The 16,385-nt window shown below is 42.3% G+C and overlaps 1 protein-coding gene across 1 annotated transcript; it reads left to right on the top strand.

The window, feature by feature from the left end:
- Positions 1–384: 384 nt before the first annotated feature.
- LOC125539943 (transcription factor IBH1) lies at positions 385–1,736 on the top strand. The gene has a single exon (XM_048703494.1). It carries the CDS (start codon positions 723–725, stop codon positions 1,326–1,328), a length of 606 nt encoding a protein of 201 aa, XP_048559451.1. The 5' UTR covers positions 385–722; the 3' UTR covers positions 1,329–1,736.
- Positions 1,737–16,385: the final 14,649 nt, after the last annotated feature.

Here is a 16,385-nt window from a genome sequence, read left to right on the forward strand (position 1 = left end):
GCATGCATGCGAGCTGATGGAGGTCACATGCGCCTCCGACCGCCGTCCGACCGGAGTTGTTCCTGTATCCCGCCATATCCCGCACGACGCACCCATTTAGCTCACGCATCACATGCATGGGCTCGCCGCTCGCCCTCTAGGAGAGTTGTTCACTGGCTCTTCTTCATAGCATTCCCTGCCCTGCCCTGTGCCTACTGCTAATTAATCTAGCTTTCCTGGTAACCACCACACTCGACTCAATCACATGCACCCCTCTCTCTCCCTCTCTCTACACATGCATGTACGCCAATTTTTTCTTCCATTTCTTTGAGAAATGTGCACACACTCATTGGCTTTGTCCCTGGTTGTCAACTGGGTATTATAAGACACGCACCGGATCCTCCCAGGACATTTTGTGTCAGAGCCGTGTTTCTCGGGCTCTCTCTCCACCATCACAACAGCACAAAGGCAGCAGCGGCAGCCCGGCCCCGTTGCTCTCCCCGCTTTGTGTCAGACACCAAATCTTCCTCACCTTCTTCTTCCTCTCCCTCTCCCCCACCCAATCTCCTCCCCCACGAGCGCCCCTCCTGCCTTTTAAGCCACGCGCCCGCGCCCTCCGCGTACGCCTCCCGCCTTTCCTCTCTCTTTCTCTCGTCGCCCTCTCCTCCTCCTCCTCCTTCTCTCGCTCTGCGAGGTGTGGTCAGTTGAGGTGAGGAGAGGATTTTGGGTGGACGCGTCGTTTGATGGACGCCAAGGGCGCGACGGAGAGCTCAAACCCTAACCGCGTCGTTGCCAGCGTACCATCGGCCGCCGTGGCGTCGGCGTCGGCGCCGACGAAGCGCATGCTGGCGTTCCACTTCCTGCGCGCGCTGTCCCGGATCCACGGCGCGGCCGGCCCGGCGAGGCGCCGCACGCGCACCATCCGCCGCGCTGCCTACTCCTCCATGGCGCGGGCCACCGGGCCCCGCCGCGCATGGAGCCGCGCACTGCTGCTCCAGGCCCAGGCGCGCGCGCGCAGATCCAGGGCGGAGACGTCGAGGCGGGCCGCGGTGCTCGTCCGGAGGCGCGTCGTCGCCGGACCGGCAGCGGCAGCACCAGCACGCGTCGCCCTCGCTCCTGTTGTCGGGCAGCCATCGTCGGCGGCTGCTCGTGCGGCGCTGGTCCCTCCGGCCCCTCCGGCGCGGCAGGCGGGGGAGCCGGCGAGGAGCGACGCGCTGCGGCGGCTCGTCCCCGGCGGCGCCGGGATGGAGTACTGCAGCCTGCTGGAGGAGACCGCCGACTACGTCCGCTGCCTCCGCGCGCAGGTGCAGCTCATGCAGGGCCTCGCCGACCTCTTCTCCTGCCAATGATCCATCCAGTCCATCATCGTCATCATCATCATGCATCCTCCGGTCGATCGAGTAATTCTAAATTATTACTTCTTCCTGCACCGTCGATCGAAATCATAGGGTTCCATGATATCGATCGGTGGATCTCTTGTTCATGTGACATGAGATTGGTCAATGCATCGATCGCGCATGATCAATATAGAGGATCACCGGCCGGCAGGGGAGAGTTAGGTACGGTGGAGGTGGAGGGAAGACTGGTGGAGTATATATGTTGAGCTGCTGGCAGGGTGAATTATTAGTAGGTGAGAAAAGATTGGGTGTAGTATGCATTTGTATAGGTTGGGGACACATTGGAACCACACCAAGGAAAATACAAAGGTAATTAATTGTAACATATAAAGAGATAATCGATCGATATGGATTTACATATATCTATACTAGTGCAGTGTTGTTGGGTTAATTAGCAAATTGATCTATGCATAATATGTTCTTGATTGAACTACAAACACATATATGATATGATACCATGTCATGTGGGTGCTATACATCTTGAAGCTATAGATGTGTAGGTTATGAGGCATGTCTGTACTCTTCCCTTTCTGTTACTTTCTCTCTTGTAGGTCTATCTGTGAATTTTGATTGGTGAACAGGGTAATTAATTAGGGGAACTTTACCATGCATGCCTACACATGCAGTTCCATGCATGAAAGCATAGCAATGTTTCCTTCCATCCTGATGCATGTGACAGATTGTATATTGCTGTTGAGCTAGCTAGACTCATATGTTGATTGCTCTAGAATCAAAAGGTAGTTCCCTGCACGTGCAACCATGCATAGCTGGATGATGCTCTAGCTAGATATATAGCTAGCTGCCTTTTGCCCTGTGATTAGGGTGCTTGAGGGGTGGTTATGCTTAGGTTGTATGGTGGAGTGTTTATTTTCCAAGCTCCTCCCAAACTTGAGAAAGTGGGATCCACAATCTATGGAAGATAGGGGTTTGATAATCTTTGAGCTGGAGAAGACATAACTTGTAGCCAAAGGGACCTAAGACATTCTCTCCATCGGCGGCTAGCATCTTTTGATTAAAGTGCCTCCCTTTGTTTTTTGAGTTCCCTTTGAAATCATCTTCTCTCTCTCTCAACTACCAACTTATACCTGTTCCTTTTTAGGTGCCACCGGAGTATTCCGTGTGTGTACTTGATGCTGGTCTTCTCTGTTTGCTTCTCTTTTTGCCGTGTTCTTAGTTGTCTTCAGACACATGCATGCGTTCCATGCGTGCTTTCTTTATGGGGGTTACGAATCTCAAAGGCTTGATATTGCTTCTTTTGCATGTTTCAGTTCACACAAAGGAAAGTAATTAGGCTGCATGTCTTCTCATCTGATACTTATACACCGAACATCTAGCTTAACTCATGGTAAAAAAAATACAGAACGCTGGAGTCACTATATAGACAGGAAAATATATATGCATGTGTGAGTATGCACTATTCCACATATCTCAATTGCATGCAATTTCCTCTATGTGTGGCACTTCTTTGAGTTTATACCTATTAGTATATATGTTGAGCTTATTTTGTGCAAAAGAGTTTTATAGTTTCCACTTACATATGATTATTTCCACTTACCTATAACAATACACTGTTTTTTTCTGATAGTATGTTAGTATTATATTTCACATTGTTTTCAAAATTGACATTGCCCTGTTGCTGTCAATTAAATATTCATGTGACAAAGGCTTTGCCTGAATCCCCACTTTTTGACACGACTAGCTGCATGCGTGTGTGCATCTCGCTTGAGAAGTCATTGTCCAATATCTTGCATTGGACCAGAAATTAGCCATATAAGATGGCTATAAATCATTCACATCACCAAAAATGGTACTCAAATGAACAGCTAATGGCATCTTGAAGTGCACCAGCTCATAACTGGCCCACTTGAAGATTAGCTGTACTCTTTTTTTTTTTTGCGTTGATAGAAGAGTTTTATTCCAAAGGTATAGGGTTACAATCGCGAGGCAAGAGATCCTCGATACACGGCGGACCTCGGCCAAGCCATTAGCTGTACTCTTTTGCTAGCATCAACTTTCCATTCAGTTAATATGAATACAAGACGAAAGTTTAATAAACAAAATAATGTAGGCTGATCAACATGGTGCACTTATGGATCTTTTTTTCTGTATGAACACCAGTATATATCTAGGCCTAATCAAATCACATATAAGATTTGTACTAAGTATATATCTCCCTGGTCTATCTAATTTTCTCCTGGCCAGCCTCCAAAAAACCGCAGGGGCATGGCCAACTTCAGTATATATTGTTGCACTGAAAAAACTATAGTGTTAACAAAACAGTCTGCAGTAAGTAACGCTGATGATTTAATGAGATTTCTCCATACGCGTGCCAAAATTTGTTTTTTATCATGCATATATAATTGACATAATATATCTAGAATGTTTATATCATGAATTAGGTCACTATTATCTGTGTCGAGCAAGAGCGAAAGATTGCCATAGAATTAATACTTTCATTGTCATGTTTTAGAGGAATTTTGGTTCCGATACCTAGATATCTTATTCTAAAAACATTGAGAACATAAAGTTAAAATAATTTGAAATAATTTCTCACATATGTGTGTGTGGGAATTACCTGTGCTACTGCAAAATTTTGTCAAAAAAAGTTTCCATTAGTGTCTTGGAAAAAGAGCGGTGCTACTATAGCATTAATGTTTTGGTATTGCACAGATTGCAAAACTCTGATTTTCTACTAAAATTAGTTTTTTCTACCCAATATTGCAGTTTTTACATACGTAGTTTTTCAGAAGATTTTGCAGTTCCAAAAAATATTTTGCATCCCATTAGTTGGTAGAGCCAAAGCTCCAAAAGCAATTACTAGGTTGCCACATTTTTGGGTTTGTTGTATTAAACCAAGCAAGGGTGTAAGCCCACAAGAGGTGAAATATACACGTCTGTCTGCCTGTCTTAGAGTTACACACAGGCAATGTAGTGCCCGCTAGGATGAACAATGCTCTCTTAGAGCACCAACCATTGCAACTATATAAGTACACCTGCCCACTTAGAGTACCAGCCATTATAATCAGATAATGCACATTTAGTTTGAAAATTTTATGTTATCCTCCTCGAACAATGGCCTCTTTGATTCAAATGATTTGCAAAGGAATTGTGGAGAATTCTAATCCTTAGTAAGTTTTTCAATGTGGGTTGTTTGATTTATTGGATTGCAATCCATAGGATTCGTTTGTACTAGGTTTCATAGAAAAATTCCATCCACTCCACCTCATGTAATAATCCTATGTTTTTTATGTGCAAAATGAATGACCATACATATTTCATGCTATGATCTCTTTTTATTATGTTTTTTTCCCGTTCGCGCATTTAGAAATCATGTGAACCAAAGAGCAAAATTAGTCAAAGCGTAATTAAACATAGACATTCAAACAAGGATTTTGTTGGCATAGGCCCGACCTCGACGGCACAACCGGGTACTTCCCTATGGCTACCCAGATGAGGCCACGGTTAGATACACCAGTAGAGGAGCCCACCAAGTACTTTCCATTCGAATAAGTGTTTAATCCAGTTGCAAAGATCGAATCAGTGAGGCTAGTTATAGCTCTCGCCGTTCAAGATTCATGGAGGCTACATCACATGGATGTGGAATCTGGGTTTTTGACTAGTGAATTATAGAAAGAATTATATGTGAAGCAACCACCAAGGTACATCGAAAAAGGAGAAGAGCACAAGCTATGAAAGCTACACAAGACATTGTACGGCTATGACAAACCCGTCGGGCAAGGAACATCAAGCTTGATCATACATTGACTTCTCTTAGTTGGCATCTATATATGTTGACATTGTTGGGGAACGCAGTAATTTCAAAAAATTTCCTACGCACACACACAGGATCATGGTGATGCATAGAAACGAGAGGGGAGAGTGTGTCTACGTACCCTCGTAGACCGAATGCGAAAGCGTTAGCACAACGCGGTTGATGTAATCGTACGTCTTCACGATCCGACCGATCCAAGTACCGAACGTACGGCACCTCCGAGTTCTGCACACGTTCAACTCGATGATGTCCCGCGAGCTCCGATCTAGCAAATCTTCACAGGAGAGTTTCGTCAGCACAACGGCGTGGTGATGGTGATGATGATGCTACCGACGCAGGGCTTCGCGTAAGCACCGCTACGATATGATCGATGTGGATTATGGTGGAGGGGGGCACCGCACACGGCTAAGAGATCAATGATCAATTGTTGTGTCCTAGGGTGCCCCCCTGCCCCCGTATATAAAGGAGCAAGGGGAGGGGGCCGGCGGCCTCATAGGATGCGCCCCAAGGGGGGAATCCTACTCCTACTAGGAGTAGGTTCCCCCTTTCCTAGTCCAACTAGGAGGGGAAGGAAAGAGGAGTAGGGGAGAAGGAAAGAGGGGGTCGGCCCCCAAAGCCCTAAACCAATTCGGTTTGGGCCTAGGGGGCGCACCTTCTCTTTCCACTAAGGCCCATGAAGGCCCATTGACCTCTCCGATGAATTCTCGTAACTCTTCGGTACTCCGAAAAATACCCGAATCACTCGGAACCTTTCCGATGTCTGATTATAGTCGTTCAATATATCGACCTTTACGTCTCGACCATTTCGAGACTCCTCGTCATGTCCCCGATCTCATCCGGGACTCAGAACTACCTTCGGTACATCAAAACACATAAACTCATAATACCGATCGTCACCAAACTTTAAGCGTGCGGACCCTACGGGTTCGAGAACTATGTAGACATGACCGAGACACGTCTCCGGTCAATAACCAATAGCGGAACCTGGATGCTCATATTGGCTCCCACATATTCTACGAAGATCTTTATCGGTCAAACCGCATAACAACATACGTTGTTCCCTTTGTCATCGGTATGTTACTTGCCCGCGATTCGATCGTCGGTATCTCAATACCTAGTTCAATCTCATTACCGGCAAGTCTCTTTACTCGTTCCGTAATACATCATCCCGCAACTAACTCATTAGTTACAATGCTTGCAAGGCTTATAGTGATGTGCATTACCGAGTGGGCCCAGAGACACCTCTCCGACAATCGGAGTGACAAATCCTAATCTCGAAATATGCCAACTCAACAAGTACCTTCGGAGACACCTGTAGAGCACCTTTAATAATCACCCAGTTACGTTGTGACGTTTGGTAGCACACAAAGTGTTCCTCCGGTAAACGGGAGTTGCATAATCTCATAGTCATAGGAACATGTATAAGTCATGAAGAAAGCAATAGCAACATACTGAACGATCAAGTGCTAAGCTAACGGAATGGGTCAAGTCAATCACATCATTTTCCTAATGATGTGATCCCGTTTATCAAATGACAACTCATGTCTATGGTTAGAAAACACAACCATCTTTGATTAACGAGCTAGTCAAGTAAAGGCATACTAGTGACACTCTGTTTGTCTATGTATTCACACATGTATTATGTTCCCGGTTTAATACAATTCTAGCATGAATAATAAATATTTATCATGATATAAGGAAATAAATAATAACTTTAGTATTGCCTCTAGGGCATATTTCCTTCAGTCTCCCACTTGCACTAGAGTCAATAATCTAGTTCACATCGTCATGTGATTTAACACCAATAGTTCACATCTTTATGTGATTAGTTCACATCTCCATGTGACTAACACCCAAAGGGTTTACTAGAGTCAATAATCTAATTCACATCGCTATGTGATTAACACCCAAAGAGTGATCATGTTTTTCTTGTGAGAGAAATTTAGTCAACGGGTCGGCCACATTCAGAGCCATATGTATTTTGCAAATTTATATGTCTACAATGCTATGCACGGAGCTACTCTAGCTAATTGCTCCCACTTTCAATATGTATCCAGATCGAGACTTAGAGTCATCTAGATCCATGTAAAAACTTGCATCGACGTAACTCTTTACGACGAACTCTTTTATCACCTCCATAACCGAGAAATATTTCCTTAGTCCTCTAAGGATAATTTTGCCCGATGTCCAGTGATCTACTCTTAGATCACTATTGTACTCCCTTGCTAGAATGATACTAAGGTATACAATAGGACTGGTAAACAGCATAGCATATTTTATAGAACCTATGATTGAGGCATAGGGAATGACTTTTCATTCTCTTTCTATTTTCTGTTGTGGTCGGGTTTCGAGTATTTACTCAACTTCACACCTTGCAACACAGGAAGAACTCCTTCTTTGACTGTTCCATTTTGAACTACTTCAAAATCTTGTCAAGGTATGTACTCATTGAAAAAACTTATCAAGCGTCTTGATCTATCTCTATAGATCTCGATGCTCAATGTGTAAGCAGCTTCATCGAGGTCTTTCTTTGAAAAACTCTTTTCAAACACTCCTTTATGCTTTCCAGAAAATTCTACATTATTTCTGATCAACAATATGCTATTCACATATACTTATCAGAAATGTTGTAGTGCTCCCACTCACTTTCTTGTAAATACAGACTTCACCGTAAGTCTGTATAAAACCATATGCTTTGATCACTTTATCAAAGCATATATTCCAACTCCGAGATGCTTGCACCAGTCCATAGATGGATCGCTGAACCTTGCTCACTTTGTTAGCACCTTTTAGGATCGACAAAACCTTCTGGTTGCATCATATACAACTTTTCTTTAAGAAATCCATGAAGGAATACAGTTTTGACATCCATTTGCCAGATTTTATAAAATGCGGCAACTGCTAACATGATTCGGACAGACTTTTAAGCATCGATACGAGTGAGAAAATCTCATCGTAGTCAACACTTTGAACTTGTCGAAAAAAATTTGCGATAATTCGAGCTTTGTAGATAGTAACACTACTATCATCGTCCGTCTTCCTCTTGAAGATCCATTTATTCTTGATGACTCACCGATCATCGGGCAAGTCGATCAAAGTCCATACTTTGTTCTCATACATGGATCCCATCTCAGATCACATGGCCTCAAGCCATTTCACAGAATCTGGGCTCATCATCGCTTCCTCATAGTTTGTAGGTTCGTCATGGTGAAGTAACATGACATCCAGAACAGGATTACCGTACCACTCTGGTGCGGATCTCACTCTGGTTTACCTACGAGGTCAGGTAGTAACTTGATCTGAAGTTACATGATCATCATCATTAGTGATAACCCACAAGTATAGGGGATCGCAACAGTTTTCGATAAGTAAGAGTGTCGAACCCAACGAGGAGCTAAAGGTAGAACAAATATTCCCTCAAGTTCTATCGACCACCGATACAACTCTACGCACGCTTGACGTTCGCTTTACCAAGAACAAGTATGAAACTAGAAGTACTTTGTAGGTGTTTTCGGAAACGCTTGCAAGAAAGTAAAGAGCACGAAAATAAAACTAGGGGCTGTTAAGGTAAAGAAGCAACTAAAGTAAATATAGCGAGTGTGGAAAAGTGGTGGTAGGAGTTGCAAAATTGTCCCTTAAGCAATTGACTACTTCACTAGACCGATAGCAAGTATTATGTGGGAGAGGCCACTGCTAGCATGTCATCCCTTACTTGGAATTCTATGCACTTATGATTGGAACTATTAGCAAGCATCCGCAACTACTAATATTCATTAAGGTAAAACCCAACCATAGCATTAAGATATATTGATCCCCCTTCAATCCCGTATGCATCAATTTCTATGCTAGGTTGAAGCTTCTGTCACTCTTGCCCTCCAATACATAGTCCTATCAACATACAACTAACCCTATGGTGTGATCCACGCGCGCGCTCATATGATGGGCACCAAAGGACAACAACATAACCACAAGCAAATTAAATCAATCATAGCAATTCATCAACCACCGATAGGACAACGAAAATCTACTCAGACATCATAGGATGGCAACACATCATTGGATAATAATATGAAGCATAAAGCACCATGTTCAAGTAGAGGGTACAGCGGGTTGAGGGAGAGTGGACCGCTGTAGATAGAGGGGGGAAGGTGATGGAGATTTTGGTGAAGATGGCGGAGGTGTTGGTGAAGATCGTGGTGATGATGATGATGGCCATGGCGGCGTTCCGGCGCCACCGGAGGAGAGGGGGAGAGGGGCCCCCTTCTTCCTCTTCTTCCTTGACCTCCTCCCTAGATGGGAGAAGGGTTTCCCCTCTGGTCCTTGGCCTCCATGGCATGGGAGGGGCGAGAGCCCCTCCGAGATTGGATCTATCTCTCTGTTTCTCTCTGGTTCTGCGTTCTCCCCTGGCTCTGTTTCACCGTTTTGTATATATATGGAGATCCGTAACTCCGATTGACCTGAAACCTTCGCCGTGATTTTTTCTTTCTGAATATTATCTTTCTTGCGGCAAAAGAAGAGCGTCAACCGCCTTACGATGGGCTTAGGAGGGTAGGGGGCGCGCCCTAAGGGGGGGCGCCCCCCTGTCTTGTGACCACCTCGGGCACTGGTTCGCGTTGATTTTCCTTCTGAATTTTCCATATTTTCCAAAAATAAGCTCCGTACGTTTTTATCCCGTTTGGACTCCGTTTGATATGGATATTCTACGAAACCAAAAACATGCAACAGACAGGAACTGGCACTGGGCACTGGATCAATATGTTAGTCCCAAAAATAATATAAAAAGTTGCCAAAAAGTATATGAAAGTTGAATAATATTGGCATGGAACAATCAAAAATTATAGATACGACGGAGACGTATCAGCATCCCCAAGCTTAATTCCTGCTCGTCCTCGAGTAGGTAAATGATAAAAAAGATAATTTTTGATGTGGAATGCTACCTAGCATAATCTTGATCATATGTCTAATCATGGCATGAATATTAAGACACGAGTGATTCAAAGCAATAATCTATCTTTTGACATAAAGAAAATAATATTTCAAGCCTACTAATGAAGCAATCATGCCTTTTCAAAATAACATGGTCAAAGAAAGTTATCCCTACAAAATCATATAGTCTGGCTATGCTTCATCTTCACCACACAAAATATTCACATCATGCACAACCCCGATGACAAGACAAGCAATTGTTTCTACTTTTGATGTTCTCAAACCTTTTCAACTTTCACGCAATACATGAGCGTGAGCCATGGACATAGCACTATAGGTGGAATAGAATGGTGGTTGTGGAGAAGACAAAAAGGAGAAGATAGTCTCACATCAACTAGGCATATTAACGGGCTATGGAGATGCCCATCAATAGATATCAATGTGAGTGAGTAGGGATTTCCATGCAACGGATGCACCAGAGCTATAAGTGTATGAAAGCTCTAACTGAAACTAAGTGGGTGTGCATCCAACTTGCTTGCTCATGAAGACCTCGGGCATTTGAGGAAGCCCATCATCGGAATATACAAGCCAAGTTCTATAATGAAAATTCCCACTAGTATATGAAAGTGATAACTCAAGGGACTCTCTATATGAAGAACATGGTGCTACTTTGAAGCACAAGTGTGGTAAAGGGATAGTAACATTGCCCCTTCTCTCTTTTTCTATCATTTTTTTGTTTTCTTTTTTTGGGACTTCTCTTTTTTTGGCCTTTCTTTTTTTATTTTTTTTCGTCCGGAGTCTCATCCCGACTTGTGGGGGAATCATAGTCTCCATCATCCTTTCCTCACTAGGGCAATGCTCCAATAATGATGATCATCACACTTTTATTTACTTACAACTCGATATTACAACTCGATATCTAGAACAAAGATATGACTCTATATGAATGCCTGGTGGTGTACCGGGATGTGCAATGATCTAGCGTAGCAATGATATCAAAAACGGACAAGCCATGAAAACATCATGCTAGCTATCTTATGATCATGCAAAGCAAATATGACAATGAATGCTCAAGTCATGTATATGATGATGATGGAAGTTGCATGGCAATATATCTCGAAATGGCTATGGAAATGCCATAATAGGTAGGTATGGTGGCTGTTTTGAGGAAGGTATATGGTGGGTTTATGGTACCGGCGAAAGTTGCGCAGTACTAGAGAGGCTAGCAGTGGTGGAAGGGTGAGAGTGCGTATAATCCATGGACTCAACATTAGTCATAAAGAACTCACATACTTATTGCAAAAATCTATTAGTCATCGAAACAAAGTACTACGCGCATGCTCCTAGGGGGATAGATTGGTAGGAAAATACCATCGCCTGTCCCTGACCGCCACTCATAACGAAGACAATCAATAAATAAATCATGCTCCGACTTCGTTACATAAAGGTTCACCATACGGGCATGCTACGGGAATCACAAACCTCAATACAAGTATTTCTCAATTTCACAATTACTCAACTAGCATGACTCTAATATCACCATCTTTATATCGCAAAACTATTGCAAGGAATCAAACATATCATATTCAGTGATCTACAAGTTTTATGTAGGATTTTATGAGTAACCATGTGAATGACCAATTCCTGTCATCTCTCTAAATAGATATAAGTGAAGCACGAGAGTTTAATTCTTTCTACAAAAGATATGCCCGTGCTCTAACAAATATAAGTGAAGCAAAAGAGCATTCTACAAATGGTGGTTGTCTATGTAAAGAGAAACAGGCAATCCAGACTTCAAATGATATAAGTGAAGCACATGAAGCATTCTATAAAGCCATACTCAAAAGATATAAGTGAAGTGAAAAGAGCATTATATAAATCAACCAAGGACTATCTCATACCAGCATGGTGCATAAAAATAAAAATAAAAACCTAAATGCAAAAGACGCTCCAAGACTTGCACATATCGCATGAACAAAACGAATCCGAAAACATACCGATATTTGTTAAAGAAAGAGGGGATGCCTCCCCAGCATCCCCAAGCTTAGACGCTTGAGTCTCCTTGAATATTTACTTGGGGTGCCTCGGGCATCCCCAAGCTTGAGCTCTTGCCTCTCTTCCTTCTTCTCACATCGAGACCTTCTCGATCATCGAACACTTCATCCACACAAAACTTCAACAGAAAACTCGGTAAGATCCGTTAGTATAATAAAGCAAATCACCACTATAAGTACTGTTGCAAACCAATTCATATTTTGTTTTTGCATTGTGTCTACTGTAGTATAACTTTTTCATGGCTTAATCCACTGATATAAATTGATAGTTTCATCAAAACAAGCAAACTATGCATCAAAAACAGAATCTGTCTAAAACAGAACTGTCTGTAGCAATTTGAACATTCACCATACTTCTGATACTTCAAAAATTCTACCAAAATTAGGAAAAATAAACAATTTGTATAGGGAGACAGTGCAAAAATAATCAGAAACATTCGACGTTCCAGATAAAAATGTAAAATCGTGCACTACAGCCAAAGTTTCTGTCCTGCACCGTACAAACCATCAAGCAAATGTAAACATCCTAAAGGCAAACCTTGGCACATTATTTTTATAATACAATGGATTGTACAAGGGGATAATTATTTTTATTGAAAATTTTCTGTAATCAAGATTCACAAAGTTGCCGTGAGCATGAACAAAGTTCAAGGAGCTCTCCCACTTCAACAATGCTTGTCTTTCTCACTTTCACTTTCCTTTTTGAAAAAGTTTTGGGTTCCCCTCTTTATTTTTGTTGTTTTTAAAATATATGAAAGCACTCAATAGAAATAAATGACTCTCTAAAACTTCGGGTTGTCTCCCTGGCAGCGCTTTCTTTAAAGCCATTAAGCTAGGCATATAGTGCTCAAGTAGTGAATCCACCGGGATCCCAAGGTATATCAAAGCCAATTTTAATTAACAATGATTTGTAATTTAGTAGTGAGCACAAAGCAACATATATCAAGCAATGACAAAGTCTAACTCTCTTCCTATGCATCGGCATGTCATAAAAGAACAATTCATGCACACCTAGTAAAGGCCAATGCATAGTATAAACAGTTTCTTGCAATTTTATCATGTTGGAAACATAGAGAGGTGGAGATATAGTTCCTCTCTCATAATAATTGCAAGTAGGAGAACCAAGCACATGCATATTATATTTATCGAAATCATCATGTGCAACGGTAAAAGGCAACCCATCAATATAATCCTTAATAAGTGCAAACTTCTCTGATATAGTATAATCGGGAGAATTCAAAAAGATAATATGACTATCATGCATGGGTGCAATAGCAACAATTTCATGTTTAACATAAGGAACTATAGCAAGTTCATCTCCATAAGCATAATTCATATTGGCATCTTGGCCATAAGCATAGCAAGCATCATCAAAAAGGGATATTTCAAAAGAATCATAGGGATCATAACAGTCATCATAGCAATCATCCTTCGGTAAGCACGAAGGGGAATTAAACAATGTATGAGTTGAAGAGTTACTCTCATTAGAAGGTGGGCACAGGTGATCAATCCGCTCTTCCTCCTTTTGTTCTTCGCTCTCCTCCTCATCTTTTTCATCCAATGAGCTCACAGTGTCATCAACTTCTTCTTCCATAGATTCCTGCAAATATTAGTCTCTTCTTGGACAGCGGAGACTTTCTTAATAAGTGCATTAATTTAATAATTGTATTCATAATTCTCATAGAAATATTTGAGGATAGCTAAATTTTAAAATCTATAACAAGCATCATCAATATCATCAAACTCTTTAAACATAGATTCAATTTCATAAGCACCCGTAAAAGCAACAAATTCTTCTATTTGTTCCACATCATAGTAATCATATATACCTCTAGCATAAGAAGCCAAGGTTTCATTATCATTAAATTTGCATGAAAAGGGGAGGTGTGGAGAATTCATCCTAGAGCAACAAGTATAATCATATTCCGAGCATAGTTGTCTAGCATACCACTTCAATATATAAATTTTATCCCATAATAGTTTCCCTTTTTGTGTCAAGTGATAATCCCTAAAGTATTCACGTTGATCAACGTTACTCCCATTACATAATTGAATGGGGTTTTCTTAGGATTATTAAAGTAGTACATAATATCTTTCACATAACCAGCATCGAGGGTTTTAGGAGGTTCCCCATCTCCATGAGTAGCAAGTACACCTAAATTTTTTTGTATTTCGTGTTCCATATCCATAACTAAAGATAAAGAACAACTAAGAACAGCAAATAAAAATTACTTAGTGATAAAGCAAACAAGCACACACGAGAATATTCACCCCACGCTATTGCTCCCCGGCAACGGCGCCAGAAAAAGGTCTTGATAACCCACAAGTATAGGGGATCGCAACAGTTTTCAATAAGTAAGAGTGTCGAACCCAACGAGGAGCTAAAGGTAGAAAAAATATTCCCTCAAGTTCTATCGACCACCGATACAACTCTACGCACGCTTGACGTTCGCTTTACCTAGAACAAGTATGAAACTAGAAGTACTTGGTAGGTGTTTTTGGAAAGGCTTGCAAGAAAGTAAAGAGCACGAAAATAAAACTAGGGGCTATTAAGGTAAAGAAGCAACTAAAGTAAATATAGCGAGTGTGGAAAAGTGGTGGTAGGAGTTGCGAAATTGTCCCTTAAGCAATTGACTACTTTACTAGACCGATAGCAAGTATTATGTGGGAGAGGACACTGCTAGCATGTCATCCCTTACTTGGAATTCTATGCACTTATGATTGGAACTATTAGCAAGCATCCGCAACTACTAATGTTCATTAAGGTAAAACCCAACCATAGCATTAAGATATATCGGTCCCCCTTCAATCCCGTATGCATCAATTTCTATGCTAGGTTGAAGCTTTTGTCACTCTTGCCCTCCAATACATAGTCCTATCAACATACAACTAACCCTATGGTGTGATCCACGCGCGCGCTCATATGATGGGCACCAAAGGATAGCAACATAACCTCAAGCAAATTAAATCAATCATAGCAATTCATCAACCACCAATAGGACAACGAAAATCTACTCAGACATCATAGGATGGCAACACATCATTGGATAATAATATGAAGCATAAAGCACCATGTTCAAGTAGAGGGTACAGCGGGTTGCAGGAGAGTGGACCGCTGTAGATAGAGGGGGGAAGGTGATGGAGATGTTGGTGAAGATGGCGGAGGTGTTGGTGAAGATCGCGGTGATGATGATGATGGCCACGGCGGCGTTTCGGCGCCACCGGAGGAGATGGAGAGAGGGGCCCCCTTCTTCCTCTTCTTCCTTGACCTCCTCCCTAGATGGGAGAAGGGTTTCCCCTCTGGTCCGTGGCCTCCATGGCATGGGAGGGGCGAGAGCCCCTCCGAGATTGGATCTATCTCTCTGTTTCTCTCTGGTTCTGCGTTCTTCCCTGGCTCTGTTTCACTGTTTCGTATATATATGGAGATCCGTAACTCTGATTGACCTGAAACCTTCGCCGTGATTTTTTTCTTCTGAATATTAGCTTTCTTGTGGCAAAAGAAGAGCGTCAACCGCCTTACGATGGGCTCACGAGGGTAGGGGGCGTGCCCTAGGGGGGGCTCCCCTGCCTCGTGACCACCTCGGGCACTGGTTCGCGTATATTTTCCTTCCGAATTTTCCATATTTTCCAAAAGTAAGCTCCGTCCGTTTTTATCCCGTTTGGACTCCGTTTGATATGGATATTCTGGGAAACCAAAAACATGCAACAGACAGGAACTGGCACTGGGTACTGGATCAATATGTTAGTCCCAAAAATAATATAAAAAGTTGCCAAAAAGTATATGAAAGTTGAATGATATTGGCATGGAACAATCAAAAATTATAGATACGACGGAGACGTATCAATTAGCTTCCTTACTAATTGGTGTAGGAGTCACAGAAACAGATTTCTGTGATGAACTACTTTCCAATAAGGGAGCAGGTACAGTTACCTCATCAAGTTCTACTTTACTCTCACTCACTTCTTTCGAGAGAAACTCCTTCTCTAGAAAGGATCCAATCTTAGCAATGAATGTCTTGCCTTCGGGTCTGTGATAGAAGGTGTACCCAACTGTCTCCTTTGGGTATCCTATGAAGACACATTTCTCCTATCTGTGTTTGAGCTTATCAGGATAAAAAATTTTCACATAAGCATCGCAACCCCAAACTTTAAGAAACGACAACTTTGGTTTCTTGCCAAACCACAGTTCATATGGCGTCGTCTCAACGGATTTAGATGGTGCCCTATTTAACGTGAATGTAGCTGTCTCTAATGCAT

Source organism: Triticum urartu, chromosome 2 (genome assembly GCF_003073215.2).
Source record: "Triticum urartu cultivar G1812 chromosome 2, Tu2.1, whole genome shotgun sequence".
Taxonomy (NCBI): Eukaryota; Viridiplantae; Streptophyta; class Magnoliopsida; order Poales; family Poaceae; genus Triticum; species Triticum urartu.